At 40.6% G+C, this 16,201-nt stretch overlaps 1 protein-coding gene across 1 annotated transcript in view; it reads right to left on the bottom strand.

Annotated features, from left to right (window-relative positions):
* Positions 1 to 15,907, bottom strand: part of ENPEP (glutamyl aminopeptidase) — an 87,995-nt gene extending 72,088 nt beyond the window's left edge. The window contains exon 1 of the mRNA XM_024551066.4: positions 15,063 to 15,907. Coding sequence (XP_024406834.2) covers positions 15,063 to 15,700 — 638 coding nt within the window. The 5' untranslated portion in view covers positions 15,701 to 15,907. The remainder of the gene's footprint in view (positions 1 to 15,062) is intronic.
* Positions 15,908 to 16,201: the final 294 nt, after the last annotated feature.

The following is a 16,201-nucleotide window of genomic DNA, read 5'->3' as shown; positions in this document are numbered from 1 at the left end:
CCACAACATGTGGTGGATAAAAATTGGGGGGATACTAAAGAGTGAGGGATCCCAGCCCCACACCAGACCACCCAACCCAGGGTTCCAGTGCCAGGAAGATAAGTCCCCATAACTTCTGGCTGTAAAAACAGTGGGAGTTGGGGCAGTAGAAGAAACTGTAGGATTCTCACATGTCTCCTCATAAAGGGTCCGCAAAAGACTTAGGACTTACACAGACTGACTCCCCCTGGGCTTCAGCACCAGGGCAGCCCAGAGAGCCTCCTGGAATGTCACTAGTGGCATAGGGGGAGAAACTGAAGTGATTGGCATCAGGGCAAGTACTGGGGGACAGATACCCCTTCGACAAAACCCCAGAGGCCAGGCAGCAGCTATTGTCTCCTTTCTGTGCCCTCCCCAACACAGAGCCAAAGAGCAGTGACACCATATTGGAGACTCCATCAACCTGATTCACACAAGTTTCTCCACCCTGGTGATTACCTAAGGCTCTGCCCCATTCAACTTACTGGTGTGCTTTTCTACAATACACCACACTACTAAGACAGGGAGTCAAAGCAGCTCTACCTGATAAATAGAAACAAATGCAGGGAGACTTCCAAAACAAGGAGACAAAGAAATGTAGCCTATACAAAAGAACAGAACAAAACTCCAGAAAAATAACTAAACAAAACAGAGATAAGCAATCCACCAGATGCAGAGTTCAAAACACTGGTTATTGGGATACCGAAGGAACTCATTAGATACTTTAACAACATAAAAAAGACCCAGGCAGAAATGAAGGTTATACTAAGTGAAATAAGAAAAATTTTACGGGGAATCAACAGTAGAGTGAATTAAGCTGAAAATCAAATCAATGATTTGGAACATAAGGAAGAAAAACACATTCAGTCACAACAGCAAGAAGAAAAAAGAATCCATAAAAACAAGGATAGACTAAGAAGCCTCTGGGACAACTTCAAATGTACCAACATTCGAATCATAGGAGTGTCAGAAGGAGAAGAGAAAGAGCAAGAAATTGAAAACTTCCTTGAAAAAATAATGAAAGAAAACTTTCCTAATTTGCTGAAGGAAGTAGACATACAAGTCCAGGAAGTACAGAGAGTCCCAACAAGATGGACACAAAGAGGTCCACACCAAGATACATAATTAAAATTCCAAAGGTTAAAGATAAAGAGAGAATCTTAAAAACAGCAAGAGAAAAGCAGAGAGTTACTTACAAAGGAGTTCCCATAAGGCTGTTAGATGACCTCTCAAAAGAAACTTTGCAGGCTAGAAGGGGCTGGCAACAAGTATTCAAAGTGATGAAAAGCAAGGACCTACAATCAAGATTATTCTATCCAGCAAAGCTATCATGTAGAATGGAAGGGCAGAGAAAGTGTTTCCCAGACAAGGTAAAGCTAAAGGAGTTCATCATCACCAAGCCATTATTATATGAAATATTAAAGGGACTTATTTAAGAAAAAGAAGATGATCAAAACTATGAACTTTAAAATGGCAATAAATTCACAATGATCAACAGTTGACTCTAAAAAGCAAACAGCAAACAAGCAGAACACAAACAGAATCATAGATACGGAGATCATTTGGATGGTTACCAGTTGGGAGGGAGAATGGGGACAGTGGGTGAAAAGGTGCAGGGATTGAGAAGTACAAACAGGTAGGTGTAGAATAGACAGGGGATGTTAAGAACAGTAGAGGGAAAGGAGTTAAGAACTTATATGCATGACCCCTGGGCCTGAGCTAAGGGGGAGGATTGCTGGAGGTTAAGGGGGGGGTGGCAGGTAGAAGGGGGACAAAGAGGGAAAAATTGGGACAGCTCTAATAGCATAACCAATAAAACATATTTTTAAAAAGTAGAATTTTATGACAGCATTTACCTCAAAGGGCAGGTGGGAAGACTACATAAAATAATGCTGATACAGGGCTGGCATAGTGTCTGCTTCACAGCTGATGCTCAGTAAATGAAGGCAGTACAAGAGATTAGATCTGCTTGTGGAAAATATCAAAATAAAAGGCTGTAAAAAATGGAGTGGGATGAAGTGGTGTGGACAGCCCAGAGCAGTGCTTCTCATAGTTCAGCATAAACAAGAATCACCAGAGATCTTGTTGAAACGCAGGCTTTGAGTCAGCAGGTCAGGGCTGGGACCTGGGATGCTGCCTCTCTAACAGAACACCACTCACACATCAGAGGAGCATGAAGTCAGCTTGGCAGACTGCAAAACACAAGTCACAGTTCTCTTTTGTTTACCGCCCCATACACTAATTTCTTAAGATACGAAGAACATGGAAAAGCCAGGAGGGCCATCTTGTGGAGAAACCTGCCACCAGTGTTGGGGGGCCTTCAAGTCCTCTTGAGTGACCTGGAGAAAGGTCACTGCTGTGTCCAACCAGGGACCATCAGGCTGGACCACTCAAAGACCCTACCTCCAACCCATGGGCTTTACAGATGAAGAGGAAGAGGAGCTGGATTTTAGAGTCATAGCGCGCGATGTGTGATTCCCCTCATTGCTGCTGGACTGTTTTTCAGAATGGGTGTCCTGGGCTCCTCCCACCAGCTGTGACTTCCCCACCAATTTTTGGCATTATTCGGCTTTCTAATTTCTGGCAGTCTAATCGATGTGATACCTCATTATCATTTTAAGCTGTATTTTTCTGATCACAAATAAATCTGACCATATTTTTATAAAAAATAAAAAATAAATTTTACCTGAAAATAACTATACATGAATATTGAGCTCAGTAAGCAGTTTTGTGTTGTTGCAGTGGCATAGGTTAGCAATTCAGAAAAAGCTCTCTCTGTTTGACCAAATGTAAAAATAATAATAATAATGGAAAGCGGCTTTCTCCCTGTTGGGGAAAATAATTTATACATTTGTAAGGAGGGAGGTTTACAATGTAGCCTTGGTATTAAATTGTAAATGTTGGTTTGGTATAAACTGAATGATTTTCAAGTAGATATCAGTAAAAGGATATAAAAATACATGTTTCCTAGCTTTGTCCGCTGAAGAGAACTGGAAGCAATGACAGGCATGTAGCAATGAACACAACTAGTTCCCAGGTGATCATTTTGAAATATCATCCTCTACTGGAAGGAACTAGGATTCCTTACAGAAATGGCTGATTGCAGTGTGGGGTCAGGAAAAGTCCAAGATGATCCTGGAACATGTTGGTGTGCCAAAAACTGAGGAAGTTCTCAAAGAACCATGGGGACAAGTAAAAAGGACACAGGGGTTCACTAGAGGGGACTACCACTAGCCAAGTCTGAGGGAATTGGAACATCAGAATAAACAATGGGATTATAATCCACTGAATAAAATAAGAATCCTTACTCTGATAAAACAAATGAACAAATAAATACGGGGGAGGAGGCTCTTCTTTACAATAGATTGCTTACCAATAATTTTAGGATGAATGATGGGTTTAGAAATGATGGGCAGTGGATGCCAAAACAAATGAGTGAAAGTTTGATGAGGAAAGGGATATCTAAATAGTTTTTAAAAAATCTCTCTAAAAATTACATAGGGAAAAACTCTAACTTTACAATGGAGAAAGCTGTTGGATACCAACTTAAGCAAGTGATCAAAGATAATAACATCATTAATAATAGTGCAAGCCAACTCGCTGAGTCTCCCGATGTGACTTCTTGACAGGGACACAGCACTACTTCTGTGAAATTCTTGACAAAATGCTGAAGTTGCATTTTTAAATCATGAGGAAAGTCTGAAAAACTAAAATTGAGGGACATTCTCAAAATAAGTGTCCTGAACCCTTCAAAAATATCAAGGTTGTGAAAGACAAAGTCTTGGGCACAGTTCTAGTTCAAGGGAATCTAACAGGCACTGTAGTCTTTGTGATAATGAATCCAGACTGTCTTCAGGATTGTGAAAAAAAATAGCTCAAAAAGACATTTTGTGGTTAACTGATGAAAATTGATTATGACTGTGGATTAAATAATTGTGTTATAACAATGTTAAATTTCCTGATTTTGATAATTGCATTGTGGTTATTAGAGAATGTTGTGTGTTAAGAAATATATACTGAGTGTTAAGAGGTAGAGGGAAAGTGTTTCAATATACTTAGAGAGAGAGAGAGACAGAGAGACAGAGAGACACAATGAAGGGGCAGGGGGAAAGAGGAAGTAGGACAAATGTAAACAATTGGTGAATCTGGGTAAAGTGTTTCAGGAGCCTCTTGTTCCATCATGACACTTTTCTGTAAATCTGAAATTACTTCAAAATAAAAAATTACTCAAAGTCTCAGTCAAGAATGTATTCTTCAATAAAATAATTACTGATGAGTTTTTCTGAGGATAACAATTTAACTAGTGAATTGAAGTTTCTAACACTGTGCAGATTGCCATGAATTGCAAATACATCAGACTATAGAGAAATCTGTACACTTCCCTCAAGTACTAAGGTTTTCTAGTAAGCTGCACCCAGCTCCAATCCCGTGTTTGTCAGCTGCCTTTTTATTCTGAGTTCTGGCTTCTGATTTCTTGCATAGGTAAAGGAACAGGAAAAACCACTGCAAGAATGTTGCAGCTTAGTCACACCTCAGAAATTTGAGAATGGAAGTATGTATGTGTGTGTGTACAGCACTTTGTGTGAGGGGGAGAAGGGCGAGGAGGGAGTGGAATTCCAGGTTCCTAAGCAAAAGTGGTAGGGTAGGTTTTCAAATACTCTTTTCCAGTTTCTGCTCTATGTCCCTGCACCCAAGAGATAGAAGAATTTTCTATCCTTTCTCTGTTTCTCTTTAAAAGAGCTTGTGCCTGAAATCTCAGAGATACCTTGGAAATGGCACACAGCGTGAGAGATGTCTCTGTGAGGGGTGTTTGCTGGTCCTGTCACTGAAAGTTAATCACTGCGAACTCACTCCATTACCACGATCCGGACATACGTTGGTGTAGGTAAAGCGACATTCATTAACAAGCAGGGTTACAAAATAAGCACTGTTTTTTCTAAATTGCAAAGTCAATTACTCTTTACTAAGAGTAAAACCTCCTAGATTCTAATTCTACTTCAGCCCCTTAAGTGTGATCTTGAACTAAGTACAAAATCTGTGATTCTTAATGCCCTCGTCTGTAACAGCTGGTCACCAAAGCACATCTGGCCTCTTCACAGGGCTGGGGGCACAGAGAAGGGTTAGGTCACATGTAGTAATACATTTGAAACTTGCTTGAAACTTACATAATCGGATTAGGATACACCTCATTCTATTTTATTAAATTCTAGAAGGCTAACGATACTTTTTTTTTCATGTACACACAGCATATGTAACTTTAATCAACCAAATGAAAAAGTCCCAAATGTGCAAGTAAAAAAAAATCTAAACTGTTGACACAGGTTTAAATAATACAGCTACTTTTATGTACAACTGTATAAATTCAAAACAGCTATCCTAAATGTGTATACAAAACTTGTTTATGCAGAGGTCTGTACATAAGGATCTATATATTTATTTCCTCAGAACCCTTAGATGCCACCTCTTGGTGAAGACACCAACACTTCATTCATATATCTTACAAGAAAAGAATGACTATTTCCAGGATTGACAACACTGGGACTCCCGTGTCCAGACCATGCAGACCATACTTGATCAGTTAAGATCCTCCATCCTGCAGACCACGCCAGATGCCAAGGCCCCTCTAAACAAACAGCTTTGCACAGCGTGCTCCAAAGTAAAAGCCTATAAACCATCCCAAGATGAGAAAGCAGAGTCCTATCCAGGGTGCCACATAGGTCAAGGCCTGGCTGAGCCTGCCTAACTATGCTTTCTGATGTAGCACCTCCCACAACCAACAGACTTCAAAATGTATTCATTTGACACTAATATATGCACTGGAACAAAATTAGTTTTTTAAAGTTTGTGTGTAAATACTACAGGCAATATGATTTTTTTAAAAATATAACTTGTTTTCTCATGAACTCCTGAAGAACTCAAAAGCTCCTATTTAAATATGCTAAATTCCATCCAAAGTTACTAAAGTTTTATAAAGATATGCAAATTTGAAAACAAGGTATATGAGGTAGCGGTACAAAACAATTATAGGCCACGACTTCTTGGTGGGAGGTTTTACTCAGTGATTAAACTTTTTTCTTTTTTAAAATCAGCTGAGTTGTGTTACCAATTAATGGAAAACGCCTGGCTAATAGCACAATACATTCGGGAGTGACTGCTGGGCATGTCCTGAGTAATTACGGGGCCGGGTGAACTGCTGAGGTAAACCACTTTTCCATGAGGGCCTCTCTGTGCTGCATTAATAAGGCACTTTCGAGGCTCAGCACACTAAAAATATAATTCTATGCAGCTTATTAATTTGTAAAAGGGAAGAGCAGCCCTCTGTTCTCTGACTCCATCACATCAAGGAGGCTTTAGAGAATAGAGAGAGAAAAGGTGATGATTCAAGTCACAGGCCAGTTTACTCTGAATCAACTTAAAAAATGAACCAAACTACTTGATTATATCATAAATCACCTGGCATGCTATTTCCAGTGAAGACTCTCAGGCTATAGGCAGCAATTTAATAACTTAATCCAACAAAATAAATAGCAAGGTCTGGGTGAAAACCTTGAACAAAAGGCTTCCGATGCAAGCGAGGCGGCCCCAGTTGCTAGGTGCCTGCGCAGACTAAAGCAAGTGCTCCAAACTTGAGCAGGGAAGCAGATCAGTGCCAGACAACCCATCCAGCTTATTCAGACTCCAACAGGCTTTCGGTCGTTTGAATTAACCCATTAATTAATTAACCTTTTTTTCCAATTGTTTTTTCCTAAGAAGAAGACATTCAAGGTCAAGTAAAATCATTTTGTTCCCTTTCTTCTAAAACAATGGGAATAACTAAGCCTCCTGCAGTAAGTAAACAAGACCAAAAAAAAATAGATTCTTTATTGATAATGGGTATACTAATAGCTTGACCAATGGTATCAATCTAAGAATATAATGAACAAACTGACAAACAACTAAAATTTCAAGATCAACACTACCATTGAGTATGCATGTCCATGCATGTGAGAATATATCACACACACATTTCACTAAGACCATCACACTGATTTCTTTTTTATCATATTTCCATTTGACTCCTAAATCTTTATCACAAGCTTTCACCTTGCGCTTCATACTTATTTATGCAAATGCTTACTAGACATCTCTCCCTAGATGTCTTACAGGCATTCAGCATGCCTGACACTGAACTTGTGGCCTTCTCTTCTAACCTCAGATCAGGTATCGGGGGCATCCTAGACCCATAACTTTAACTTAACCCTGTGCATAGTCAATCAGTTTGCAAATTTTGACTCCCTTACCTCCAAACTGTCTTCTCCACTGTGTCCTCTTCTATCTGTCTTGAATCCACTGTCCTACCTGATCTTCATCTTCTCATTCCTGGGTCATTGCAATGTCTCCCATGCACCCAAGTATAAACTTGGCTCTTTCCTTCACCATCCACATCTAAACAGTTACCAGCTACTTTTTCTTTTATAATGCCCATCATTTAGCAATCCTTCCCTTTCTTTCTTATAGGTTTTCTAGGGTTATCTCTAGCTAGCTTCCTCATATAAAGCTCTCACACAAACTAACTTTATCTCCCCACTCTGCTTCTCTGACTCAGTGTCTTTCCCTTTTGCCTGCTTTTACCTTCTCATTTGCTTATCAAAATCCCACCATAATATCAAAATTCAGTGTTAAGCCTACCAATGTTACAAAGAACACCCCAGAACACTCAAACTGGAAACCATCTGTCCCCCTTTTACATTTTTGTGATTCCTGTCAATTCCAATATTCTCAGTCCTTAAAAATATAAAGGCTGTGTTCTTAAGTCCAAATAAGATTTACCGACTCTGCTTCTCTTCAATAAGAAGGGCATAAAAGAAACCAAGGGAAGTTTTTCACCCTGACTGAGTTCGGAGGTGGAGATGTCATCAGTAGAGCTTGGAGTCCTTCATGGGAAAGGGGCTACAGCACTGTGGCTTGTCCCAGCTTGTGCCAGAGGACATTAGGAGAAGGCCTGTGGGAAATTGTTTCTCTATATCCATTCAATGATGTTTGAGTGTTCACTGTGTGCCAGGCAGTGAACAAGAGAGACTCGGCGTACTCTCAGAGACCCACAGAAATGTCCACACTCACATAAGTTTGGGAAACGGCAACTATGGCAGTCTCTGGAAATTCATAATGGACACTGTCATATAAAAGTCTCTGAAAAGTCCCACCATTAAAGAACCATACTGTATTTAAAATCATTGCCCAAACTAATTTGGCAACAGAATCCCTCCCCTGCTTTTGTTTTGGCAAAATCTATTAATGACCCATGCAGCTAGAGCTCTGTGGGACATGCTTTGGGAAATGCTGCGGAAGAGCGATCCAAATGCTGAGAAAGAAATGCTGAACCTGGGAGAGGAAAAAATATCATTACATATTCTGGAGACGTGAGTGGAGGGGACTCGCCTGGGACAAGAACAACTGAAAAGAGTGAGGGTTTTGGTGTTGTGGGTAGGAAAACATTTCAAAGCTTCCCATCCTTTTAAGTGGTTTTTCTCAGACCTTAAGGAACAGACCAGAGAGAACGAGAAGTAACTTTTAAGTTTTCCAGACTTTGTGCTCCTAAGCCTCACTACAAGTCCGTCCCTAGCAGCATGATGCGGAGACTGGCACTAGGGAATGTTAAGCTGGCTCCACCTTCTTCTACAACTCTATTTCACAATTTTGAGGGAAAGAAGCTCAGACAGTTGTCTCCTTTCTGTGAAGTTCAAGTACAGATTATATTTTCAGAAATCAAGTAATTTTGGTTATTTCTGAGTGCAGTCATGTTTAGTTTGCATTACGGTTGCACCAAATAATATCCCAATCTTGCTAATACTTAATCTTGGAGTTAAATTTCACATAAAGGCAGACAAGTCAGAGAACAGCATTTTGGTCGCACACCAAAAATCTATTACTACAATGGAGTTTTCAATTGTATGAGCATCCAATATTACAAAGCTCACTGTATAATGTGAAAGGATGGTGGTGCTCCAGTGAACTCACTCCTATGGTCCATATATGGAGATTGTAGATGGGAACCCTGACAGGTTTGCATTGTCCAAAGGCTTATAAAACTGCATTTTCTCATGTTCAAATATTTCATAACAAGCAAAACCAAAAGTCTTCCATGTTGCTTAAATGAAGTTATTGAGTATGTGCCCGAACTATTCCAAAGCATGTGTGCGGAGCAGAACTGGCAGCATCCTGTGTAATGTGAGAACCTCGAAAGCTACCAATGAAAACAAACCAGCTCGGGAAGGCCAGTCTTCCCTGAGAACCTGACTGAGAACCGGCCTTCCTGGCCAATCTTACTGACGCATAGTGTTTTTTGGCCAATAATTAAGACAGTTGAGTTTCAGAATGCCAGCTCTCACATATATATTTTATGGTAAAATTAACTGGTACAGTAAAATAACATAAAGAATCAGAGTGAACAATATATATTTTCATATATAGTGCTTTTTAAAGTATGTAACAGAAATTTATTAATGGAACATTGTTTCATATTTTTTGGCCTTCCTGTAGTGTACAGAATTTTTATAATGTGTTTTGATGGCTTTACTAGGAAGAAATTTCTGTTGTTTTCACAACCTAAGAAACAGTTTTAAAACCTTAGAAATAATCATTCAAAGTTCTGACTCATTTTTAATTTACACTAGTGAATTTTTTTAATCTCTCGAAGATGGATATTCTTCAGAATAGTACGCCTTTTCCTCCAATGAAGTGCAAACCCTTTAAAACAGCATTTTAGTGCTAGTGCAGCCCAGAGAGATGGGTACTTCCATGCATTGTCGGTGGGAAGGTAATTTGGGACATACTTCTGGGAAGTCAGTTTGAAGACACACACACACACATGCATGCATAGGTTATACATGCATGTGTATAAAATACATGTGTGCACGCATTCATACATAATGTAGTCTGCACCATTTTCCTAAAGAAATATTAGGAATGTTACACAGTTTATTATAGAGATGTTCATTAAATTTTATGAACATTAGGTGTTTGTTTATTTATTTATTTATTTATATTTTTATTGTTATTCAATTATAGTTGTATGCCTTTCCTCCCCTTCCCTCCCCCCACCCCGACTGAACCCATCTCCCTCCCCTACCCCCACCATCCCCCCCCGATTTTGTCCATGTGTCCTTTATAATAGTTCCTGCAATCCCCTCTTCCCACTGTCCCCACCTCACTCCCCGCTGGCCACTGCTAGACTGTTCCCACCCTCAATGTCTCTGGTGGTATTTTGTTTGCTTTTTTCTTTTGTTGATTAGAACATTAGGTGTTTATAGGTAAAAGAGCAGAAGCAACTTAAATGCCCAGGTTTAAAGGAAAAGTTAAATAAATTACATTAGATTCATACAATGAACTACCATGTATCCTTTAAATTATTTATGGAAGAATACCAAATGACATGGTAAAGTGTTGATATATCCTAAAAGCATGTTATACAATACTGTGTACAGCATAATAATGTCATGTTTATCTGTGTCCAAAAGAAATACTAGAAAAATATCTGCCTAAATATTAACAAAGACTATACTTGAGTGATGGACCTATAAATGGATTTTTATTTTTTCTTACAATGTTCTTTGGCTTCCAAGTTTTCTGCAGTGAATGTATATTATTTATGAAATAAATAAAATAAATGTTACAAGTTTCCAGGTATATGCATACCTTTTATATCCTAACATAAGGTAATACACAGATACACACTTAAAGATGAACTTACAACTGCGTTCTTTTCTGACTTGTGTATAGTAATAAAATAGTGGAAGCACTCAAAAGTCCAACAGGGAATTGGTCTTAAAAAATAAAGTGCATTCATAGCCCTGGCTGGTGTAGCTCAGTGGATTGAGCACAGGCCTGAGAACCAAAGGGTCACCAGTTCGATTCCCAGTCAGGGCAGATGCCCGCAGGCCAGGTCCCCAGTGGTGGCCACATGAGAGGCAACCACACAAAAAATAAAAGTGCATTCATGCAATGGAATATTGCACAATTTTTAAAACCTGACTCTTGAAAGTATTTAAGAAAGGGTGGGAAATTCTTATATGTTAAGTTAAAAAGTAATATAGATAAGACTTCTGGTCAAGATGGAGGCGTAGGCAGACAAGGTGTGCCTCTTCGCACAATCACATAAAAATTACAACTAAAATATACAATAATCGTCACTCAGGATTGTCAGAAATCAGTTGAATGGAAGTCTGACAACTATGAAATTAACAAAACCACATCCATCCAGACTGGTAGGAGGAGCGCAAATGTGAAGCTGGCTGGTCCCTGACCCATGTGTGGTGGATTAAAAGTTTCAGGAGGGATATCTCAGGAGCAAGGACTCCCAGCCCCACACCAGGGCCCGGGGCCCAAGATTCCAGGGCCGGGAAGATATATGCCCACAACTTCTGACTGCAAAACCAGTGGGAATTGCATCAGTGCAAGAAACTGCTGGAACTCCAAGCAGTTCTCAAAGAACCCACACATGAACTCACCTACTCAGACTCACTCCATCAGAGTGCCAGCACCAGGGTAGCAGCTTGAAAGGCACCAGTGACATAGGGAGAAGCTGAAGTGTCTGGCACCAAGACATGCAGACGTCATTGTCCCTTTTTTAAACCCTTCCTCCACAGTGCCAGCAATCTGGTGCTGTAACTGAGACTTCATCAACGTGGCTAACACTGTTTGACCTACCTTGGAGATTCCCAGAGACTCTGCCCCACCCAACTTACAGGCCCACCCAAGCAGCTTTTCCATATAAATGGCTGGACTTGGCTCATGCTTCACAACTTCCTAACTCCTCTCAACAAGCAACAGCTGGCTTCAGTGAGCCCCAGGTCCTGCACTAGTAGCATCGGCCTAGATTCACAGCTTGGCTTCACCTGGGAATCTCCAAGCTCAGCAAAAGTAGCAGTCATCTCAGATTGCTTTATAATTCAGACAGGATGACCCTGGGCAAAACACAGGCTGGGGCTGACCTTGGCCTGCACCATCTGGGAAACCTCAGGGACAGTGCACACAGTGGATAGCTACAGACCATGTCTGAATACCACCATCCAATCCCGGCATAGCTGACCCTCCATGGAGGGCAGAGGTTGGTGATAAGTGGTCCTTGCAGCTGACTGGCCTGGGTAATAACCTCTCATTGACCTACCAACAGCAATCAAGGCTCAACTACAAGAGAAAGGTGTACTCAGTCCACATGAAGGGCACACCTTGAGTACCCAGCTTAGGTGATAGGGGAGACTGTGCCACTGGAACCTACAAGGCACCTGCTACACTAGACCACACTATGAAGACAGGGAGTCAAAGCAGCTCTACCTAATACATAGAAACAAACACAGGGAGGCTGCAAAAATGAGGAGACAAACAAACATGGCCCAAATGAAAGAACAGACCAAAACTCCAGAAAAAAGAGCTAAATGAAATGGAAGTAAGCAATCTATCAGATGCAGAGTTCAAAGCACTGGTTAAAAGTATGCTCAAGGAACTTAGGGGGGGACCTCACCAGCATAAAAAAGATCCAGTCAGAAACAAGGAACACAGTAATTGAAATGAATAATTTATAGGGAAACAACAGTAGAGTGGATAAAGCCAATACTCAAATCAATGATTTGGAACATAAGGAAGCAAAAAACAATCAGAACAATAAGAAAAAAAGAATCCAATAAACAAGAATAGTGTAAGGAGCCTTTGGAACAACATCAAGTAGTCCAACACTTGCATCATAGGGATGCTAGAAGGAAAAGAAAAAGAGCAAGAAATTGGAAATCTATTTGAAAAAATAATGAAAGAAAACTTCTCTAATTTGGTAAAGAAAATAGACATGCAAGCCCAGGAAGCACAGAGAGTCCCAAACAAGATGGTTGCAAAGAGGCTCACTCCAAGAAACCTCATAATTAAAATGCCAAAGGTTAAAGATAAAGAGAGAATCTGAAAGAAAAAAGAAGTTAGTTACCTGCAGGGGAGTTCCCATAGAGTGTCAGCTGATTTCTCAAAAGAAACTTTGGAAGCTAGAAGGGATTGGCAAGAAATATTCAAAGTCATGAAAAATAGGGACCTACAGCCAAGATTGCTCTACCCAGTGAAGCTATCATTTAGAATCAAAGGACAGATAAAGAGTTTCCCAGACAAGAAAAAAACTAAAGGAATTCATCATCACCAAACCATTATTATATTAAATGTTAAAGGGACTTATTTAAGAAAAAGAAGATCAAAACTATGAACTATTAAATGGCAAAAAAAAAATATATGTGTCTATCAACAGTTGAATCTAAAAAACAAGAAGAACAGAGACAGAGTCATGGATACGCAGAGCGTTTCAATGGTTGCCAGACGGAAGGGGGTGTGGGGGAATGGGTTGAAAGGTGAGGGGATTACGAAGTATAAAATAGGTAGTTACAGAATAGTCATAGAAATGTAAACTACAGTATAAGAAATGGAGTAGCCAAAGAACTTATACACATGATCTATGAACATGAACTTCAGTGGGAGGATTGCCTGAGGGACTGCCCCTCGCCATCTGGCAACCATCCGGGTGGATGGGGGCAAACGAGGAAAAATCAGGACAACTGTAATAGTATAATCAATGAAATATGATTAAACAAAGATTCTAGATACATAGAAATAATAGAATTGCAGTTTTGATTGCCTAGAAAAATATTAGAATTATATTAACATATTAATAGGATTACCACTGGATGTTAAAAGTATTTATGGGTTCTATTGATTTTCTTTTTTAATAATTTTCTATGCTTTCAATATTGGTAATTTTTATAAACAGAAAAATATAAACAATAAAGAAGTTTGTTTTGTTACTAGTAATATTAAGGTACACCATCAAGCATCCTTCTTCAAATATTTTTTTCAAACTAGCATTTCTACTCAATGTATTAGTGTACCACAGTAAGATAGGGCTATTTAAACATTTTATTTTAGTCCTTGGGTGTCTCTGACAAACAGAAAGAATTTTGACCAAAAGGTTTGCTTTGCTCTATAAGATGCTTAAAACAACATAAGAAAGGGATGCTAAAGGATCCGTGAGCTGACCCCAGTGAGCTGGCCCCGGTTTCACTTTTGTTAGCTGTGACACTAAGGTTTCTTAATCATTTACCTGGTCAGAATCCAAGTAAGCAAAGGCCAAAGCAGTTTCATGTTCAGCAACACCTCAGGTGTCCACTTCTTCCCTGATACAGGGCCACACCCACAGTGTGAAGGTTTGTTAAGATCCTTGACTTTCTGCCTTCAAAGCAGCCCTAATAATAGCCTCTGATTGATTGCCAAGGCAAGTAACCGTCTTTGTAGACTCAGGAAATGAACTTGTGTGTACACACACACACTTGGAAGACTGGGGAGGAAAAATATTTTTATGTCCTTAATAGAGTTTTCTGTTACATGCATATTGCATTACAGGCAATAAGTGCAAAGATTTATCTGTTTTGCCCCTGATGTGTGGACTCAGTGAGGATTTATTGAAAGCTTATCTGTAAATGGTTCTGGCCACATGAAATAAAAGGGCACAGTCCTGCCTTCATTTCCAGATGGAGATACAAAGACAATTCCATGAATATCACTTACTCTTTCAATGTCTTTTCTCCAATAAAACGGTCAAAATTATAATTGACATGTGCTGACTTTCACTTACATTTAGTGTAGTAGCATTTTAAAGGTTCAGTTTAAAATCATTGCCATAGAGCCCAAGAATATCATCAGTTAAATCTATCAAATGCACGTATTTTACAAATCTTAGTTTGTACTAAATATTAAGGATAAGGTTCAGTACATTATGATTTGTCCTAATGGAATGAAGGACTAGCACTGATTTTTTTTTCACTCTGTGCAGCTCACTCAGTATTCTCAAGTTTTATGATAGCACTGAAAATACAACAGGGCAGTAATTTTTGTTTCCCAGACGAACCGGCAGCATTGACAACAAGTTTAAATAAAGATGAGACCAGCAAAATAATTAAAAGGTGGAAAGTGAAAAAGAAAGAAAAAGAAATGGAAAGCAAATATGTGAGTTTAGGGTAAATGGAGCAAAAATTAATATTTACTTGATTTGTCCTTTCTCCACATAGGTCGTTCTATAAAATCCCACGAGCGAGCCATTCAGCCAGCCGGCGAACTCCATGGTCAAGCGGTAGAGACCCTCGCTGCCGCTGGGTGCGAGCTCTTCCTCTGCCTCCACCACCACATACTCCTGCTTTTTGTACTCGAAGCACCGCTGGACTGTCACCTGCGTCCCTGAGGGCCGCCTCAGCACCGGGAGCTGGCTGATCCTGGTCTCCCGGAGGTGCAGCCACAGGTGCCGGGTGGCCTTGGTCACGTTGATTTCGATGGTCACAGTGCCCGTGTAGGTGTCCTCCTCCATCACCGGCTTCACCTCCAGGTCGTAGTGCACCGGGATGATGAAGTCCGGCAGCCTGAAATTCTTCCAGGCTCCACTTTCATCAGCACTTGCAGGGCAAGCCCCCCGGTCCTGCGGAGGGCTCGCCGTGGGAGTGCTCGCCGTGGGAGTGCTCGCCGTGGGAGGACTGGGGGAAGGGGTACCTTCTGGGAGGGCACAGGATCGGGTCAAGCCGACAGAAAGTCCTACTATCAGCCCGACAGCCACCACCACCGCACAGATGATGGCCACATGTTTCGTTTTGATGCAGTATCTCTTCGAGTCTTCTCCCTCCGCAAAGTTCATTTTTGTTTCCCAAGTCAAAAGTTAAACACGAAAAGATGTTAATTGTAACTAACGTCAGCAGACTTCCTTTTTAACTTGGACGGAATGCCCTGGTTCGGTGGCCTGTTTTCGCTTTTCCCGCACCTCTTTCTGGCTTCTGGCCTCTCTCCCCGCACGTCCCGCCCGGCCCCTTAAGGAGGACCGCGGAAACGGGGGGTGGGGTAGCAGAGGGCTGAGCCGCAGGAAGAGGGCCGAGGAGAAAATTGTCCCGGCTTCCTTATAAACAGAGCATCCCACCCCACCCTGCTGTCATTGGAGGGAGTTAAATATAAAACAGGGCTTCGTTTATCAACCGACAGGAGGATGATACTTGGCCAAAGTTCTGTCAGCAGCTTTCTGGAAAACATTTGGGCAAGAGGTGTGTGTGCCTGCAATAGAAAAACTCAACCTTTGTCACTGGGTCTCCCTTCTTCCTGCTGTGCGCACAATCTCTCTCCTGACCGAAGGGCTTCTTGATTGTCA

Source organism: Desmodus rotundus, chromosome 4 (genome assembly GCF_022682495.2).
Source record: "Desmodus rotundus isolate HL8 chromosome 4, HLdesRot8A.1, whole genome shotgun sequence".
Taxonomy (NCBI): domain Eukaryota; kingdom Metazoa; phylum Chordata; class Mammalia; order Chiroptera; family Phyllostomidae; genus Desmodus; species Desmodus rotundus.
The sequence above is the reverse complement of the archived record's forward strand: the minus strand, read 5'-3'. Positions and strand labels throughout refer to the sequence as shown.